Genomic DNA, 21,044 nt, shown 5'->3' with positions numbered 1-21,044 from the left:
TCTTTCTTCTTCTTCTTCTTCTTCTTCTTCTTTCCTTCTTCTTCTTCTTCTTCCTTCTTCTTCTTCTTCTTTCTTCTTTCTTCTTCCTCTTCCTCTTCCTCTTCCTCTTCCTCTTCCTCTTCCTCTTCCTTCTTTCTTCTTCTTCTTCTTCTTCTTCTTCTTCTTCTTCTTCTTCTTCTTCTTCTTCTTCTTGCTTCTTCTTTCTTCTTCTTCTTCTTCTTCTTCTTCTTCTTCTTCTTTTTCTTCTTCTTCTTCTTCTTCTTCTTCTTCTTCTTCTTGCTTCTTCTTCTTCTTCTCCTTCTTCTTCTTCTTCTCTTTTTTTTTTGAGAAGCTTTTTGATATGCTTCTTCCAAAAGCAGAAAGAGCTCCATTTTGCTCTGTCCTTAAGCAAGTGAAGCACAAACACTGGGGACTGCCAAAAACCTGACCTTCCTAGAAATGCTATACATTGTTGAGGTCAGGGATAACGACAGATAAAAAATGGACATTTTAACTTAAACTCTCTCAGCCTTCTTAATTTAAAACATTTAAAATATATTCCTCTCATGTTTCCATTGATATCTTGATGCCATTGAAAAGCAGCAACACAATATTACCTCATATATAGCTAAAGTCTTTTAAATATTTACCTGAATGATTTTCAAGTTGGAAAAGAAAAGCTATTTGAGTTCACCATTGATTGCTTTCTTCAAATTAGAAGCTCTTTGGGCTGTTAGTAATTTAAGTGAATGAGCTTTGAAGCCAAAAATGATTGGTATAAATACATATAAGCATGGTGCTTTGGAAATAATTCAGATCAAGTTATAAAGTTTCATTACACTGTCAACATTAAGAGGAAACTGAAATATGACTTTTGCCCAACATTTTAACCACGCATTATAACTTTGAAATTAACATTTCAATTACTATTTGTCTTTCATAATAAAAGATAGACCTTAACTTTTACATTAGACATACATAAAAAAAAATCAAAAAACAACCCCCCCCCCTCACAAAACCTTCCTTTACTGTCCTCGGAAGCTGTAGACCAATTAGAAACCATTTGGAAAGGAAAAAAAATGAAGAATTATTTTCACATTTGGCAGATATAGTCTTTAAAACACATTTGGGAAAAAAAAAACACATTTGGGGATCCTTGGCCTTAACAACTTTGTTGTGTATTTTTGTTTGTTTGTTACACATGATTTGAAGCCATCAGAATGTGTCATGCTGAATACAATCAATAAACTTTTAAAATCCTAATTCTCCCTTTGATTTGGTGGATTAATAAAATTCCTAATGTAGGCATATTAAATGTAAACAATCAAATATAAGATTTATTTAATGTGCAGGATGCAAAGATGCTACAGAGAACCTTAGAAGCATCTTCCATTGAGAATTGGATTTTCCCTGACCAGGAATATGTAGAATTTTGTGGGAATATAAAGATCAGTGTAACATCTTTAGAGGAGGGAGTAAAGTCATAGCAATTTCTGAAATCAGGAAGGCTACATACTGCTCAAGATCTTAAAATTACTTTGTGAAGATTACTCAACTAATTAGCCAGTGCCATCATTTGATGCTATTACTATATTCTCCCTGATTTCTTCTCGCTTTAAAGAGCATTTCCACACAGAAGGACTCTGAGAAGTTGCAAAGGCGTTCACACTCCTGCAGGCAGTTTAGAGGGAATAATCCATACTTCATTTAGACAACCAGCAGAGGGTATAGGAGTGAATACTGGGCAAAACATTTGTAGCCAGAAAACAATTTTCTTTTGTAAAACTTGTGCTTCATTATAACTTTACAAAAGGACAAATAAGAATAATTACTTTAATATGATAAAAAAAAAGATTTGGATTAAAAAAACTACTATGTTTACTCTGAACTACTACATTGCAATATTGGTGGTTATTTTGTTTGGCAATAAATGAAAAGGTGTGTTTACTATGTTTTTATCCCCTTTATTTTCCTAAGAGTACAAATTATTTCTTCACAGAAAATATAAATTAAGTCAAATAGAATTATATCATTCTTTTCTGTTAAATCATTTCTTCTTCTAAAGAAAAATGTTGATGACCTTTTTTTCATTTTTTTCTATTCTGTCAGATCAGTATGCATTCTGTCGATATATGATTGACATGTTTGTCCATGGGGATTTAAAACCAGGTATTCCAAACAAGTCTTGTGATTGTCTGTTTTAATAGTCTTTGCTTCAGTGACTGCTGGCTTTTTTATGTACTAAACTGTATATTTCATTAAAAAATCTGCATAATGCATGAATAGATATAAAGTCAACCAAAAGCAGAAATAATAACTGGCATTAGGACTTTCAATTTTGCTTTCAGTCACTGCATGGCCTATTGCAAATGAAGTCAGCTGAAAGCTAAAAATATGCTAATCTCTTCATATATAAAAATGCTAATATCTTTAATAACATCTTGGAATGAAGCCATGAATTATTTTATTCCTGGTAAACTTAGAAGAAAAGACTTATGACAAGGAAAATATCCTCCCCCTGCATTTTTTTTTACCAGTACAAAAATTCATACTGAAACCTGTTGAATTTAAAATATTTTTATCATTTTAAAGTTTGTAGATTTCTTTTCATCTACATAGGATCTTCAGCCATTCCAGAGAACTATTGATGGAGATAGTGAAATTTTGAGTTATTATCAATAATGAAGAAAGAATTTTAGCTAAGATACAATATCTGTAATTTCTTTACACATTTTAATTGTTGTCCAGAGTGAAGCAAGATAAACTTACTAACATCTTAATTAAAATGAATAACTTCACTTCTTGTACTATGCCTTTTTCATAGTTAACAACCTGACAGAATGTATATTCATGTCTGGAAAAACTGTCCCTAAGAAGATGGTATTGTTAATGAAGGTGCTAATTTGCATTAGAACAACTGAAACTGTGTTCAACTATTTTTATTTCTTGAACGTGAACTTTGTGATTAGAAACCTTTCAAAAATGTAAATTAGAATTTATGCATATATTCACAAACATCATATCTGAAAGAAATAAAAAGTTGCCTAGGCCTAGAAATTTAGAAGATCATGAGAATCTTAGCTCACTGAAAAATTCAGTTCATCCCAGTCATTTATTCCATCAGGTAGCATACTCTTCCTCCTCTTCCTCCTGCTTTACTCCTACATCTTTTTTTTTTTTTGGTCGGTCATGGGGCCTGAACTCTGGGCCTGGGCACTGTCCCTCAGCTCTTCAGCTCAAGGCTAGCACTCTACCACTTGAGCCACAGCACCATTTCCAGCTTTTTCTTCTTATGTGGTGCTGAGGAATCGAACCCAGGGCCTCATGTGAGCGAGACAAGCACTCTCCACTGAACCACCTTCCCAGCCCCTACTCTTACATCTTTAATGTGTTATGAAGTGAATGTAATCAGATCTGAGAATTATGAAATCTTGCTTGGTGAAGCTAATTACTGCTAATATTTGTGTTTAGAAAAATACCAAAATTAGATGGCAGCATTCTGGAAGGTCATTTGATACATGTCATAGAAAGAGAGGACTTTGACTACAAATATACAGATACAATTCTTAATTTTATTAGCATAAATTAATCATACAAAAGGGCTTCACTGTAGTATTGACCACATGCATGCCAACTATCCAATCAAAGAAAACTGCCCAAAAGAAAATCATACTATAGTACATATACTTTTACTCTTGTAAATTCAACTGCTTACTTCTACATAAGAAAACTTTATATTGCTGGTCAATGCGAATAAATAAGTGACTAATACAGTGTTTTCTTTATGTCCATTAGCTTTGAAGTGTCATTATTCAAGAAAGGCTGTGTATTCCTTGTGCCACTAAAATTAGTAGTAGTAGCTTCTAAAAAGTGAAATAACTTTTACAACAGAATTTTTTATTAGATGTTGGAAAATAAGAAAGAAATAAAGGTGACAAAGCAGATAGAACATTCTACACTATGTGTCATATCATACCAAAGGAAAGTTAATCCACACTCTCATGGTAAATGAAAATACATGAATGGAATAAGAAAGCACCAAATATGATCTACAGTTTAAAAATAAAGAGAAAACTGTAGATATAGTCTGCCTTTAGAAAAAATACAAGTGATGAAACATTTATTCTGACAACTAGATAATAAGACAATCGTTGCCAACTTTATTGCTCTGCATGCATCCACTATTTATAAAACATTTGTGGTTCCATCTGTTTCTGTTTGAGATTAGTGGAACACCTGTTATTGTTTATCTGGAGTTCATTATTAATTATTAGTAATGAGTTTTAAAACTACAATTTAAATTTTCCCTCTGGAATTCAGTAATTCCTTTGTAGAATATTGTCACTCCCAAAAGTAACCTAAATTGTAGTTAGAATTTCAGAAACCTCCTTGATAAAAAAGGCCCATATGATAGCATTACATCCCAAATTTTCCTTTTTATTTCATGAAACAAAAGATTGCAAATTATTATTGAAATCTTTGGCTAGAATGTCGTATCTACACCAGAAAATGAATTAAATTTGTCTTTCTGATTCTCATAGTGATTAATGAATATGCATTAGCTTGTGGTCAGTGATGAGACCCACTTCAACTTAGAAAAGCATCAGATTGTTTGGTTTTCTCTCATTAAATTGAAGCATCTAGAGTTTTTTGTTTAAATCTAGTAAGTGAAGATGTATGTTATTATAAAATGTGGTACAACATAAAGCTGGAATAGACATATATGTACTTTTATTTTTCATCTTAAAGATACCATCGACAATGAAGTTCTTCACTTTGCAGATATTTTTCCTGTCAACTTGTTAATAACCTATCTGCATCATAAGATCTCTTCATTGTATAGCTTCTTGACATAGGATGTGTTTGGAGAGGAGAGGTGATGGGTCATTCAAGATGTATTTTTGAAAACCACATATACAAATAGGGGAATGGGGAGGGGAAAAGGAAGGGGGGGAGGGAGACAGGGAGACAGGGAGACAGCGAATACAGAATGACAAAGAGGGAGAGAAAAAATCTGGTCTTATTTTGTCTATCTTCTATTATCTTTTAACAAACGATTAGCTAATTACCTAATTAATTTTTCGGTGCCTGTCCTTGGGTTTAAACTCAGGACCTGAGCTCTGTCCCTGAACTTCTTTTGCTTAAGCTAGTACTCTTCCATTTGAGCCACAGCTCCACTTCTGGCATTTTGATAGTTTTGTGGCAATAAGAGTATCACAGACTTTCCTGACCTTGCTGGCTTTGACTTGCTGTTCTCAGATCTCAACTTCCGGAGTAGCTAGGTGCCTGGCTATTGTTATGTATTTGTTTTCATAATTTCCTTATCTATGAATGGTTGCACAGGGAATACAATGTAACATCCACATTTATGTGGGTAGTGAATCTTGAGTAGAGTCATTCCTTCCATTCTTCTCCCTCTCCCTCCTGCCATCCTTCTCCCTCTCCCTCCTTCCCACCCTTCTCCCTCCCTCCCACATGGAGTTCCCCACTTCCCCTTTTCACATAAATACAATGTATTATAACTGCATTTGTTTACTGTTCCTTTTCCCATTCATCACCCCTGTTCCACGAATCCTAACACCCAATAAAAACCCCTCAGCTTCCTGATACTCATTTTGTTACACTGTCTATTAATTGTTCAAAAAGTTTGCCCCATGGAGTTTCACTTCTGCAGATACTAGTACTTTAATCAAGTGGGTCATGTAAGTAACCATCTCTCCCTCTGTATGTTTACCTTGGAGGCTGTATTTGGATCTTAGATTCACAAATGAGAAAAAACATACAGCCTTTGTCTTTCTGAGCCAAGCTCATGATTTCTTTTTTTTCCCCCAGAACCATCCATTGTGCCTATCTTTAAATTGGTAATCCCTATATTTTCCTAGAGATTAAAATTGTTGATTAAAATAGTCAACACACACATTGCCACAGTCAGTTGATGATGTTTGGTTTGTTTAGATACTAATTGTATAGGTGACGAAGGCAAAATTCTTTTATATTTACTGATTTCTGCCTTTTTAATAATTACATGGTCTCCACTATTTTTCAGGATGAACGTTTGTCTTAAAAGTTACATCTGTGATTTCATTCATTTTTCAGACTCTTTAAAAGAAATCTGAAGGTCTTCCTTGTCAGTTTCTTTTTCTGTTCTCAGGAAGCTCTTCCTGGGCTTAAATTTTAGACATGGATTTCTGAATAGCAGCAGGCAAGTTACAGAAAAGACGAATTCCTATGAGGAAGAAATCTCATGACTCACAGATCTCTTTATATTCACTGGAGATAAAGAAACTAATTTAAATGTTCAATACAAGGACCTGGGTAGTGTGCTTTTGGTTAGTAATTTTAATACTTTTCTTTAAGCTGCCATCTCTATAGCTATTATGAGTAGGGTTTAATACAGTTTATCCGTTAGAAGTCATCCTACCATTACAATTCCAACAAATGTCTGGCTTTTGTTTGATTCAAGAATTTATGTCAAGGTAATTTCTTTCATAGTGTCATTCTTTTTTTTTCCTAAAATTGAGGGTTACTCACCTACCTTAATCTTCTTTTACTATCATCAGATATTTTTTTGGCAGCCTGCATTCAATTCAATATGTTTTAAGTCCACAGCTAATAAAAGAGTCAAGGAGTAAGTTAGTACTCTTATTTTATTAAGATCTTTTTTTTCAACTCCAGGGCTACTTAACTGGTTTTTTTTTTTTTTTTTTTTTTTTTGGTTTGATCCTGCAAAGAGGTCAGATGTAATTGCTGTACAGCCATTGTTATTTAATGGCTTTATCTACTGTATTTCACTTGGCTTAATAAAGAAGACTATTTAAAATTCAGTCTGTCTGTAGGCTTCTCCAAAAATCTTTCCTTCAAAGTAAGCATTGTTCCATAAAACATCCTTTAATTCCTAGCATGTAATTATTTTACCCAACAAAAAATTACAGCTAAGTGGTTTTATAAATAAAGATTCATTGAATATCTTAGCTAGATGATAAAGAAATAAGACATGATATAAATAATAGTATAAATATAACTTCATAAGTATTCAGGAAAAACTCAGAAAATATTCAATTTAATATCACCATACCAGAATTAGTTATTTCTACTCACAGCTTATACCTTAGATTAATGAAAAAAATGTTCCATTATTTAAGTTTATTTGATTATTTATTTACTTTTATGTAGCAAGACCACATGATAAACTGGAAATAGAAATTAGAACATTTTTCCTATATCAATTAACACACACATACTCTCTCTATGAATAGTTATTTTTTCAAATTTTCTGTAAATTGAATTCAAGAATATTACCACAAAATGGCAACTTTTGTTTCTGAGTCTAGATCTTATCTCAAGGAACCAGCAAGTATTATCTCCAATTACTATAGCAAATTTCTAAATTCTTAGCGCAGAGAATATTTTTACTATTTACCATATATCTTTGGATGGTTACAAATAGAGTTTTGGTAGAGAAAAAAATATGTTTTTCCTCAAAGTCACATCAAGCAGTAACATACTAGACTAGGTTATTTTTTCCCATTTTACCCATTCTATTTCTCTATTATTGGTTGCATAATCACTAACATGTGGAAGATAATCTTACATAATTTTTACATTGAGAATTATGTATTATATGCAGTACAATTATGAGATGACCAATCTTTGAATTTCTTTTGAGTTCCAAGAAAAATGCTAAATTCTGTAGATACAGCAATAGCAAAAGATGCAAGTTGCCTACATTTATCAAGGTTATATGAAACTTAAGTAGTACTTACTCTATGCCATTAGACATGTTATATAGTCCACAGATAACATAATGATTATTGTTATTAGTAAAAGAGAAAAAACATGTGAACAAAAATCTGCATTTATAGTTTTGCTTGCAATTTAATAATTCTAAATAATTAGCTTACAAAACATTTTAACAATGGCACCTGCTATTTGGTCTATGCATTTGAAAGGTAATTCCTTGATATAAAACATTATTTTGAGTGGCCTAAGTAATGTTTACAGCCTAACTTAAAGCATTTGAAAGAACAGTTAAAATATAATAAAAGTAAGCCTTAATTTAATCAGAAGATCAGCTAAATGCCAGTTACTGCACTTATTGACTAGTATTATAAAAATAGACTTTCAATCTTTTTGTATTTTTACTTTTAAATTCTCTTCAGCTTTTAAGAATATATTGTATGTTATTAGGGAATAACATACAGTCAATTCATTGTGCAATAAAACAACAGAACTTATGTGTCATAATGAACAGCAGATAAGTAGAATCATAAAATATATATAAAATGGAATATCAAATCTAATTCCAGATAAGCATACCATAAATAATACAATTCAGAGAATGTAAAAGTAAAAACATCTAAAACCCAAAAGTTTACAAATATAACATTCATTTAAAAGCATAATCTTAAAGACAACACTCTTACACCCAATTCATTAATTGTAATTTTGGCAACTTTATATATTTTATTATAAAATAGTATTACAATTGTATTTGTATTCTAATTTCACTTACTTGTATTTCAGTTCAATAGTGGAACTTTTACCATTTTTGGAGGTTGGGACATGGACCTACTGAATCCATTGTAATCTAAAGTCCAGGATGTTGGGTTCCTATTACCTTAGTAAAATCTGCAGTGACACAGCATACACAGAAAGATTTCAGAAGGAGTACATAGGAAAGAACATAGTTGAATATGTAGTAGAGGAGAGGAGAGGAGAAGAGAGAAGAGAGGAGAGAAATAGAATGATCACTGCCAGGAAAGGAATTAATAAAAAAAAAATCAAGTAAATATAGGCAAGTTGTTTTAAGCTTCTTGAGCTTTTTCCTTTCTTCCTTTTACTTTTCTTTTTTTAGTATATATATGTATATATATATACATATACATGTATATATATACTAATATATATATATTATATATATAGTATATATATACATATATACATATACATGTATATATTTTAGTATATATATACTAAAATATATACATGTATATGTATATATGTATATATATACCAAAAAATATATATATATTGTACATATATATATATATATGTACAAAGGGGTTACAGTTACATGAGTAAGGTAATGAGTACATTACCTATCAAGCATTTTTACCCCCTCTTTTGTTTTTCCCTTATTATTCCTTCCCGCCCCACCTCCCCAGCTTTCCTCTCCCCGACCCCAAGCCGTAAAGTTCGTTGGCAACATAGTGTTTTGTACATCTCATTGTTACAATGGGTCAACCTGTATCCTTATTTCAGCATTTCGTTATTTCTCTTCCCCTCCCCAAATTAGAAAAATGTATATATAAGATGCATGGCACAAGAATCAAGTACAGTGAAAACAGAGGTTATACCATAGGGGAAGAACATACAAAAGAAACAAAAAAATTACACAGTACATTATAAGTGCATTTAAAAACAACAGCAACAAAGATAAAACCTCTTATGTCCCTATCTTGGGTTTCATTTCACTTAGCATCATCTTATATGGTCATATGTACATAGATTTGGACCTTTTCTGCTTGTCCTAGATATACTAGTTATTGAAAATAAGGGAAACCATGGAACCTGTGTTTCTTTGGGCCTAGTTTACTTCACTCAATATAATTTTTTCCAAGCCTTTCCATTTACTAACCAATGGGGCAGTGTCATTCTTTCTGATGGAGGCATAGAATTCCATTGTGTGTGTATATGTATATATATCACATTTATATATATATATATATATGAATTATATACTTTACATATAATTTATATATATAATTTTATATACAATTTATATACATATAAATCACATTTTCTAGATCCATTCATCTACTGAAGGGCATCTGGGTTGGTTCCATATCTTAGCCTTGGTGAATAATGCTAAACATAGTTGTGCTGGTAGCTTTATTATGGCCTTGTTTATGATTGTTTGAGTAAATATGCAAAAGTGGGATTGCTGGGTCATAGGGGAGCTCTATGTTGAGTCCTAACTTAAGTGTACACTCCCCCCAACAATACAGTAGGGTTCCTTTTTGGCATCATCCCCTCTTGATTATAGCCATTCTAACTGGAGTGAGGTGAAATCTCAATGTTGTTTAGATTTGCATTTCTTTTGTGGCTAGAGAAGTTGAGCATTTCTTCATGTGTCTATTGGCCATTCTTATTTCCTCATCAGAGCAGTCTCTACCAAGCAATTGACCCTCATGAACAGGTGGAAGTTGCAATCCTAATATCAGATAAAATAGACTTCAAATTAAAATTAGTGAGAAGAGATAAAGAAGGTCATTACATACTAATTAAGGGATCTCTTCTTTAGGAAGATATAACAATTCTAAATATCTATTCACCAAATAACTGAGAACCCAAATTTATCCAAAAACACTACTTTCCCTTAAATCTCACATAGATCCAAAGACATTATTGTTGAGGACTTTAACACACCACTATTTCCACTGGATAGATCAACCCACCAAAATTCATCAAAGAATCCTTGTAGCTAAACAAGTGCATAGATCAAGTAGACAACAGACATACACCAAAGATTTCACTCAACAGCATCAGAATACATGTTTTTCTCAGCAGGAAACAGAACATTCTCCAAAATAAACCACATTTTAGGTCACAAAGAAAATCTGTGCAAATTCAAAAAATTGAAATTATGCTCTGCATTCTCTCAGACCACAGGGAATAAAATTAGAATTCAACACCAAAAGCCACCCAAGAAAATCCTGTAACACATGGTGGCTGAACAACACACTGTTGAACCACCAGTGGGTCATGGAAGATATTAGAAAGGAAATCCAAGTGTTCATGATATTGAACAAAAATGAACACACAAATTACCAGATCCTCTGGGACACAGCAAAGGCATTACTCATAGGCAAGTTTATAGCTCTGAGTTCCTACATCAACAAATTGGAAAGATCTGAAACTAACAATTTAATGAGGCAGCTGAAGCTCCTTGGAAAAAGAGCAACGAGCTAAACTCTAATCCAGTAGATGGAAACAAATAATTAAAATTGAATCTGAGTTAAGTGAATTAGAGTTCAAAAAACCATAGAAAGATTCAACAAAGCGAAGAGTTGGTTCTTAAAAAAAATTAGCAAAATTGACAGACCCTTAGCAAATCTTATGAGAAAAAGAAGAGAACACACCTAAATAAACAAACTCAAAGATGAAAATGGAAACATCACCACAGAAACAACCAAGATGCAGAACATTATAAGGGAATACTTCTCAAACCTTTATGCTAATAAGTTTGAGAATCTTTTTCTTTTCTTTTGTTTGCCAGTCCTGGGGCTTGAACTGGGCCTGGGCATTGTCTTTGAACTTCTTTTTGCTCAAGACTAGCACTCTACCACTTAGCCACAGTGCCACTTCCGGCTTTTTCTGTTTATGTGGTACTGTGGAATCCAACCCAGGGCTTCATGCATGCAAGGCATGTACTCTACCACTAAGCCACATTCCCAGCCCATAAGCTTTTTACTTTTAAAATGGGATGATAAAAATGAATTTATAGGATTAAGATATAGTTTAAATCATGCACCTGTGCACAGACTCAACCACCATTCAACTATAATAAGCACACAATTTACTATTGAAATGCTTAGTGGAGAGGTACTTTTCAGAAATAGCAAAAGTGTTATTTTTTCTCCCTATTAGTTCTTTATTTTTATTTAATTTTCTATCATATATATTTTTATCATTTCTCCCTACAAAGATTTTTTTTCTTTTTTGCTGACTGCCTTTTATATGCTTTCACAAAATATTTGTTTTTAAATCTCCATTGCCTCAGACCTTGCCAAATACATGATATGTTTGTTGAATTGAATTCTTATCTCAATGGTTAAAAAATGTTTATCTGAGGCTGCCTTCTTTATTCATTTGTAGAAATAATCTTGTTACTTAAAATGATGACAGGTTCCTAAGCATTGCAAATAGAACTCTGTAAAGATTTCTTAAGGACTTATTTGCAGTATCTCTAGAGACAGAAGCTTAGAATTAACAAAGAATAGTTCAATGCATGCATCAGTAAACTGCAGACAGCATACAGAATTCGACTAAAATGAGAGAAAAAATGCAAGACAACCCATGTCTAATTATGGAAGTGTTTATTCCCTGGACTTGTTGTATTCCTATGAGAGTTGCTTTCTGATTATTTGATGTTACTGAAAGCTGCTCAAGGTAAACGTATCAGATTGTCATATTTGTCTAAGTCAATCTACTGAATATTCTAGTCACTATTAATAGCACGGAGATAAACAGAAATAGACGAGGTACTTCTGAACAGATGCAATTTCACTGATGATCTGTCACTTTCTAAATCAGTTTCATTTGCATCAACCTCTGGATGTTAAAGTCCAAGCCTAGTAAATCAGGCTTCCTCACCTCAGTACAGTGTTCATATAACTTTGCTTTTTTTGTATCTAAAAAGGGAAAGCAAAGAAAGCCTAAGATATTACTATTCTCGTATTTGAATTTTATCTCCTATGAATTTCTATAGCAACATCTTTGGTATGAAGGAATGTTCATTAAAGTGTATGTTTTTTCTTCCACTATTAGTGGCATGAACCTGCAGTCAGACTAAAATAAATTCCTTCTCAAGTAACCTACTGGGACTATTCAAAACCTTTTCTAAAAGAGTCTGAAAAGAAACAAATAATAGAGAGTAATTTGAATCACTGCAAGAGAAGCAAGGAAAATTAAGGCTTAATCAAAGAATTATTGAAGTAATTCAGTGTTATTTATTAGTGTGTCATGTCTATAATAATCTTATCTTTCAGCTTATATGCAAGATTGAGGATTAAAAAAGTATTGTAGTAATTTATGTGAACATATTCCTTTAACGCTGTTCTAAAGTTCATTTGTGTGGCCTTGGATAGAATGGGGGGAAAAAACCCAGAGACTCTAAAGCTCTTTATAACCATTCAAATAGACATACAGTTCTAATCCCTTTACTTAAGCAAGGCTTATTTTAAATCTGGAAATAATAAATAGATGCCATAACTATTATGATATAATTGACTTATCTTCAGAGGCCAATTTGATAAGCAAATATTCTTCTTTTCATTGAAATTTTTCTATACTGAATAAAGAAAATAATTCTGTGATAGAAATATTACCACTACTGACAACTGACAATAGAATTTTTAGGCAGTTGCCTAATATTCTTGGGTAGTTCTATAGCATGTATTGTAGCCAGTCTGATGTATTTTGCATTTTGATTTTCTAAAATCAAAATGACTATGTTAAGACATACAGATACAGTCCTCCCGCATTGTTGTGATAATCTTCCCATATTAGAAGGCACTTTAATTTGACTGTTTACATCCTCTGCAACACTAGGACTTTTGTATTAATCAGTGCCCAGCAGTTACTGAATATGTATTCCATGCCAGTGGTCATAGCATGCGCTCAAAGCAGAAGGTGGTAGCAATCCAATCAGAGATTATTGCAAATAAAACAATGCACAGTATGAAATGGCTGTGAGAAAAATCGAAAGGAGGTATTAATTGAGTGTCCTATCAAGTGATTCACTTTATCCTCATTTAAAAAGTTGAGAACAGAGAGAGCCATAGTGGTTTGAATAGACTCTACCAAGGTTAAGTCTGTCAGAATTCAAATATCTTCAGCTTTATTGCAATGTTATTATAACTGTTTTCAGTAGTCCACTATTCTTACTTAGTAATTTTTCTTATTCTATCAGGAGAACATGTAGTGATAATACTAGAGTACTGCTTTTGATTAATAATACCAGATGAGAAATCAATTCAGGGTAAAAAAATGAATAACATGTCATTGCATCATACAGATCTGGTCTACACTACAATTTTCTTCCAAAATTGACTTCATTCTACTTTTAGTGTTGGTCCATTGTCACACTGAATTATGTATACTCTTGTCTTAGAAATGCATCCTATCCTTTTTTTATTCAGTATTTCTATTTTGTGATTGAGGTACTGTTTGCCTAAGAGAAGCAGTCTAACTTATAAACCTGCTTGAAGTCATACCATTCAATATTTAGGTAATGAGCAGACAAGACTTCCTGTAATATCTACAAAAATTGAAAATAGGCATGAAAGTATATATATGACATAAAGAAATATCCTGTAAGAAACAAATTGATGATTTAATATTGTCCTATGGGTGGCTGCATAAGGCATAATCCCTTTCAATTTTCTATAACTAATGGTAGTGAATATGCTACTAATGATTTTTCTTCAGGGAAATGTGATTTTATATGTGATTATAAATAGCCTCCCAGGAGACAATGAATAAACAGTATGTAGTGTTTTAAATATCAGATAATATAAATTAGATACAATTTTAAAGAAAGAAAATTGGCTGGAGTCGAAACATGTCACTATCTGACAAAGTATTTGTAAATGTAATCATAATGTTAAGCAGATTAAATGAAAATTATTAATGTCCTTCATTTTAATCTTTACCTATGAAATAAAATACACAAGCTTACCTTATGTGCCTGTAGTTGAAAAGATGGAAAGCATCTTTATTACAGCATTCTGTAAGAAATTCTTTGCTAAAGCTAAATCCCAAATTCTTTTTAGTCTTTTTGAGGCAAACTCCAAAACCAGAAGCTTCCTTTTTAATTGGCTGTATGGCTCTGCTTTTGGCTTTTGAAATCTCTTTTAATTGCTTGTGAATATAGAATATTTGCATGTGTCAGAGAGAAAGAAAACACAGAAACAAACAACCAACCAGGTAAAGATGAAGACATCTTCCTGTATGTTGAGACAAAGTGGAAAGAGGTGAAAGAATTATAACATTCCTTCTTTTCAACACTCACATAGAAAGTAATTATCAATGTGATTTAAAAGTATAAAGTGATTTTACTTTTTATGAATGAAATCCTAATATAATGGCTAAACAACCCTGGTTTTCAAGTGTCATATGATTGCTTCAAATGTTTTCCATTGCACTTGAGAATAAATTTGCATTGTGAGCTTGACTTGAGGGAAGGCTCAGGTAGTCCTATAGATAATAATCTACATCTTGCCTTTTAAACTTAGCAAGGGCTATCAAAGATGATGCTAAAATGAGAAGAACAAGCAGAAGATTTAACACTTACTGTAAGCTAATAGTACACCAGGCACTGGGGTGAGATTTGGGCACAGATCATTTCACTTAAATCTCACAGAGCCCTGTTAAATTGCCTTGTAATGTCAACTTAGATATCAGGCAATCAACTGTAGGTTCACCTAGGTTTTCTTCCATAGCTGTATGTTGTCTCCAAGACTCAGGGAGAAATATATTTTTAATGGGGGTCGGGCAGGCGGGGTCTTGCCTTTTAGCTTTTGTTTTTGTTTTTGCTTTTTTTTCTTTACACACTCCTAAATATTGACATTGTAATAAAAAAAAATCAAAGAAAATAATTTGCTGCTAGAAGTTAGCTGGTTTGATATTGAGCTAAAGGTACTGGTATAGAAACTGCAAGCAGAATAGACTGATTCCATACCCAAGACCTAAATGTCTTGTCCCCAAAACTGTTGAGGGAACCATAATATGTTTTTTTTAAACAAAATCTTGTGCATATTCGTTAAGCTGGCCAAAAAGCCTGGCAAATTGCATCCTATATTATGGTTGAATTTTAATTTATTTTTCATAATTAAAATAGGGTTACAACAAACTCTAAATTTGTATGCAAGAGAATTGGTGTGTCTTGAATTTATTGGGAATGAAAACAGATTCTAGGATCTGAGAAGTTGATTTAGAATCATCTGTGCCAGCTGATGTGTCAAATAACTTCTTTGGTGGAATTTTTAAATCAAACAATCCAGAAACAATCCAGGAGACAAAGGAGACATTATTTATTCTCCATGTTTGGATAGTTTATAAAAACATCAAAACATCCAATCTCTTAGGAAGTAAATTTACTGTTCTACTTGTAAATTTCTTAATACATTTGGTAAATGTAGTGATTTTACTTTGGGGAGCAACATTTTCTCTATTTCCTTATCTGTCTATTGCTATTTATTTTCTCATTATCTTCATAATGAAAGATAACTTGATTTTCCCTTTTTGAGTTGTGTTAAATTCCGGAAGGCAATATTAATACAAGCTTTGAGTTATTAAATTTTGACTTGAGAACTTTGAGAAACTAAGTGCATCCACAATCAATAATTTGTAAGACTAAAATTACCTTATAATCTCATTAGGATTTTTATCTCTTCTGTATTAATAAAATAATCAGTTAGACTGAATCAATAATAGCATTGTTCAGTCAGAATTTAACATCAACTGTTACATTGGAAAGATTATGCTTAGGGATATAAATAAAATGAGGTTTTATTCAAAATTTTTATTTCAAAGGTTTTATTTCAAAGTTTTATTGTTTTCTGGTTTACCTTCAAATTATGCATTTCTAATTCAATTATGTATTCAATTTTCACAAATATGTTAAATATTTTCTGTGGACAATTTTTAAAATACCATAGATTCTCTTATCATTAAATATCTCAGAAAAATGTATCTTTGTAAAGAACATTTCATTCTTTTGACATTGAAAACAGAACCCCCTCAGAGACTTAATTTGAATTTATTATAGCTTTGAATATTTAATTATCATAATTGGACATGAAAATGTGTAGTCACCTTCAAATAGACTAAGGGACAAAGTATCCATCACCAGTATCATCTTAAAAAAATATGATATTTTTTCTAAAATCTCTTTTAATTAGTATATAATAATATTTGTTAGATAATTCTAAAACATAATATAACTGTAATATTTATTTGGAATTAATTGCAATTTTAGCAGTATTCTAAATTTTCTATTTTATACATTTCTGTATCATTAGTGATTTCTAAAGAAAATTCAATCACAAAGACAATTATTGTTTGGTAAACAAGTGATATACTCAATCTTTCTTCTTTACACCCAGTTACAAAAGTTTGTTTTAACTCCATTATTCATTGAACTTGGCAAGTTCTCTAACTTTTTAGGATTTTAGTTTTGGGAGATTATTCCAAGGCTTAATGCTTTAAGCATTTACAGCTTGTACTAAAACAAATATTCAAGTTACATATGAAGATTCAGATTAGGTTAGGGTAAAAGACACTGCAAAGGGTAATTCATAATTTAGAATGAAGGTATTGATATTTAGAATATATTTTGAGTACTATATTGAGTGAATTGCTTAATTAAATTCCTTTCTTTGTCTCTGAGCTCTAGTTCAATTTTATCACAGTCAGTACAGATATATGTATAATACTTTAATTGAAAGTTGTCGACTTACTAAAAAAATCATTAATGTTCCATCAAAAAGAAAATGCATATCTTTTTTAGAAGTACAAGTGAATAGAATAAATAAGTGCATGTTTCCTTGTATATATTTGGAATGATTTCACATTCAACAAGAAGTATAAACTTCAGTCTTTAACAGTAAAATAACACTTTAAAAGTAGCATTTTGCAACATTCATCCACATAATCATTTAATTGTACATTTTCATTGCTAAAATTTCTGTCCTTTATTAGTAAGTTGATCCTCCAATTATTTATACCATAGTGAAGATTTAGAAAAAAATGCTTAAAGTAAAAAAGTGCATTGAGAACCAGAGATCTAGACATAAACTACACACTGGATACTATGGAAATATAAAAGTTTATGGAAATGTGAGGAAGGGAGCCAAAAGTAAAGTGTGCAAGAGCTAAACCTTGAGGAATAGCTAGAGTTCGCTAAATCCTAAGTAATTTGAAAAAACCTGGATATTGGGCAGTTCATTGGATGATTCCATGATAAGCAGGACATTTATATTCTGACTATATAAAATATTTATTTATTTATTTTTGAAAACATGATCTCACAATATTGCCAAAGCTAATCTCCATCTCCTGGGCTTAAGCAATCCTTCAGGCTGAGCTTCCTGAGTAAGTGGATCTACAGGTTTATATCAGTTGGTTTTTTTTTAATATTTTTTTGGCAATAACTAGTTTTGGATCTAGGTAAGGTCTATGAATAATGTTGAAAGCATATATTCCACTGAGCAAGGCATAAAATAATCCTATAAATATTAAAATGGTAGTAAGAGCTTCTAACACTTAGAATTTCTGAGTTAGATAGAGAACAGAGATGGAGATTGGTTATGGAATCAGCTTTAGCTTCATAGATAAATGTGTCTACTTTTTAAAATTGAAGTATAAATGAGAATGAGCTAGTTAAGTGAGAGGCTTGTGTAAAGCCTACTGGAGAAGGTCTAGGTCTGTTCAAGGAAAAGAACAAAAACCATCATGGCTATAATGCTATGACAATAGGAGCTCACTAACGAGAGCAGGAATAACACAGAGTCAAAAGGCACTAAAGCTACCAGCACAACTATGTTTGTTGCAGCATTATTTACCATAGCTAAGATGCCCCTCAGTAGATGAATGGATCAAGAAAATGTGGTATATACACAATGGAATTCTATGCCTCCATCAGAAAGAATGACATTGCCCCATTTGTTAGGAAATGGAAAGACTTGTAAAAAATTATATTAAGGGAAGAAAGCCAGGCCCAAAGAAACATAGGTCCCATGGTTTCCCTTACTTGCAGTAACTAGTATATGTCTGAGACAAGCAGAAAAGGTCAGATGAGTTGATGTTAGGCAAAATGAACCCCAAGATAAGGACTCAAATGTTTTTTTTCTTGCTTGCTATTGTTTTTAGCATATTTATAAGATATTTCTTTGTTGGTTTGTATGTCCCTCCCCCACGGTATAACCCATGCTTTCACTGTATTTGATGTTGGTATTATTTGTGGAGAGGAAGGGAAAAAACCAATTGTTTAAATAGGGATACAGGTAGACCCGTTGCAACAATGAGATGTACAAGATGTTATGTCGAAAAACAAACTTTACAACCTTGGTGCAGGAGGGGGGCGTGGCCGGGTCGGGGGAGGGGCGCGAAAGGGAAGGGAGGATAAGGGGAAACAAAGGAGAAGGCAACAATGCTGGATAAGAAATGTACTCATTATCTTGCTTATGTAATTGTGACCCCTCTGTACGGTATTTTCACAATAAAAAATATGTATTAAAAAAGAGGTACTGACATTATCACTGCAGCACGTTGAAGATTATACTGCCAGAACCTAATAAAAGAACTAGAGGAATAGGATGATCTTCAATTGGAATAAGGTAAATAACGCCAGTCAGAGAAAGATCAGGTCAAGAATTGCAAAGCAGAAATCAGCAATTATAGTGATACTGTGAGACAGGGATAAAGCAAGCATTCCCCAGGCTTTTGCCAGTAGATTGCTCATCATTCTTTCTATAGTAGCTCATTAGGAGCTAGTTGAATTGCCAAAATCTCAGCAAACAAAAATATGCCTTTTGCCATCTTGGCAGAAATGGCCAGAGAAATAAAAAGACAGATACACAAGAGCAATTTCAAGAGTACAAAGAAGAAATATCAAAGGAATTCCAAGTCGTATGAAAAGAGATGTAGTCAAGAATAGACACAGTATATAAAACTTTGAGAATCGATATAGAAACCATAAATGGATCAGTTTCCTCATTACTAACCATAACGGAAGCCATAGGTAACTGAATGAGATGGAAAATAATATCAGGAGTTGAAGATAAAACAGAGGAACTGGAGAAATCATAGATATGGAAAAAAAACACTCAGAAATTACAAAAGGGAATCCAAGAACTGGCAGACAATGCCAAGAAATCTAATCTTTGTACAATTGGGATGGATGAAGGAGAGGAATACCAGAATAGAGGGATGGATGCAACACTTATTCAATAAGGTTATTCCAGAAAATTCCCAATCTCAGAAGATAAAACCCACATAACAGAAGCATACGGAATGCCTAGTAAACAAGATCTTAGAAGAAACAATTGGAGACACATTGTAGTAAAGATACTAGACCTGAACTGCAAAGAGCAGATTTTAAATGCTGTAAAATCAAACGGAAAGAAGGGAAAGAAAGTTAGAATCACTGTGAACCTCTTCTTACGAACCCTCAACACAAGGAGAGCCTGAAAAAGTACCAGCCAAGCCCTGAAAACCAACAACTACCCACCCAGATAGTATATCCAGCAAAACTAGCATTCACATTTGACAGAGAAGAAGCCAGCACTACAAAAATACTAAAAGGAGTAATACACATGAAGAAAATAATCAAGACCAGGGAACCACATCAGACAGAAACCTAATCGAGAGTTAGCTTTATTAACATGAAATGTCCTTCTTTGCTTTTATGACTAATTTAATTTGGAATATCTTTTATCTGGTATGAGTATCACTACCCCAGCCTGTTTATGAGGCCATTTCATTGGAAGACTTTGTTCCAGCCTTTCACTTGAATAGTCAATATTTGAAGTCTCAAGGCCATAGTTAATAAAAGACAAGCAAAGATAGAGGAATTGCTGCAGATTATATAGGCTAAAACAGGATAACTAAGCAGGCTGGATTAGATTTTATGATGGAAATAAAAAGATGCTGGTAAGTACCAGTAAAGCCAGTGAACTAAAGTAGTTTAGTTTAAAGCATTATATCTCTTGGTAATTATACTAAGATTCTGTGGGTTTTCAGCCTTAGTAGATGCTGATAAAAGACAAGTCATTTTTTGAACTATTTTTGTAATTATTCTATAAATCTAATATTATCTCAAAGTACAAAGTTAAAGATAATTTTCTCATAAGACATTTTAATATGCAGTTGGCATATTTTGGTGAATTTTACCAAAGACTTAAGAAAGAAAGAATGCCAAGCTTACACTCTCTTCCTTGTAGAGGAAAAGAGAAGACTAATTCATTTTATGAGGCTAACATTACCCTGATTCTAGATATTAAAAGAAACAAAAACTCAAAGTTAATATCCTTTATGAATATAGATGCAAAATACTGGCAAAACACTCACAAATCATATCCAGTAATATCCTGTGTTTGCAATCCTGTGAGTGCAAGCTTGGTTTAACATCTGTAATCCAGTTATATAACAAAATGGTATTAATAGAATAAAGGAGAAAACAATAAGTTCATGTCAATAGAGATAAAGTATTTAATAACACTAAACACCCATTCATGATGAAATTCCTCAGCACACTAGGAATAGAAGAGAACTTACCTAGT

General features: G+C 32.4%; 1 protein-coding gene across 27 annotated transcripts in view; it reads left to right on the top strand.

The window, feature by feature from the left end:
* The first annotated feature begins 2,092 nt into the window (after positions 1–2,092).
* Positions 2,093–21,044, top strand: part of LOC138822567 (triadin-like) — a 180,900-nt gene continuing 161,948 nt past the window's right edge. For all 27 annotated transcript variants that reach the window (XM_070015365.1, XM_070015369.1, XM_070015363.1 and 24 more), the window contains exon 1: positions 2,093–2,148. In XM_070015365.1, the coding sequence (XP_069871466.1) occupies positions 2,112–2,148 (37 nt within the window). In that variant the 5' untranslated portion in view covers positions 2,093–2,111. The remainder of the gene's footprint in view (positions 2,149–21,044) is intronic.

This window comes from Dipodomys merriami, unplaced genomic scaffold, assembly GCF_024711535.1.
Source record: "Dipodomys merriami isolate MVZ:Mamm:240054 unplaced genomic scaffold, mDipMer1.0.p SCAF_112, whole genome shotgun sequence".
NCBI classification, from domain to species: Eukaryota; Metazoa; Chordata; class Mammalia; order Rodentia; family Heteromyidae; genus Dipodomys; species Dipodomys merriami.
This window is presented reverse-complemented; position numbering and strand designations above follow the sequence as displayed.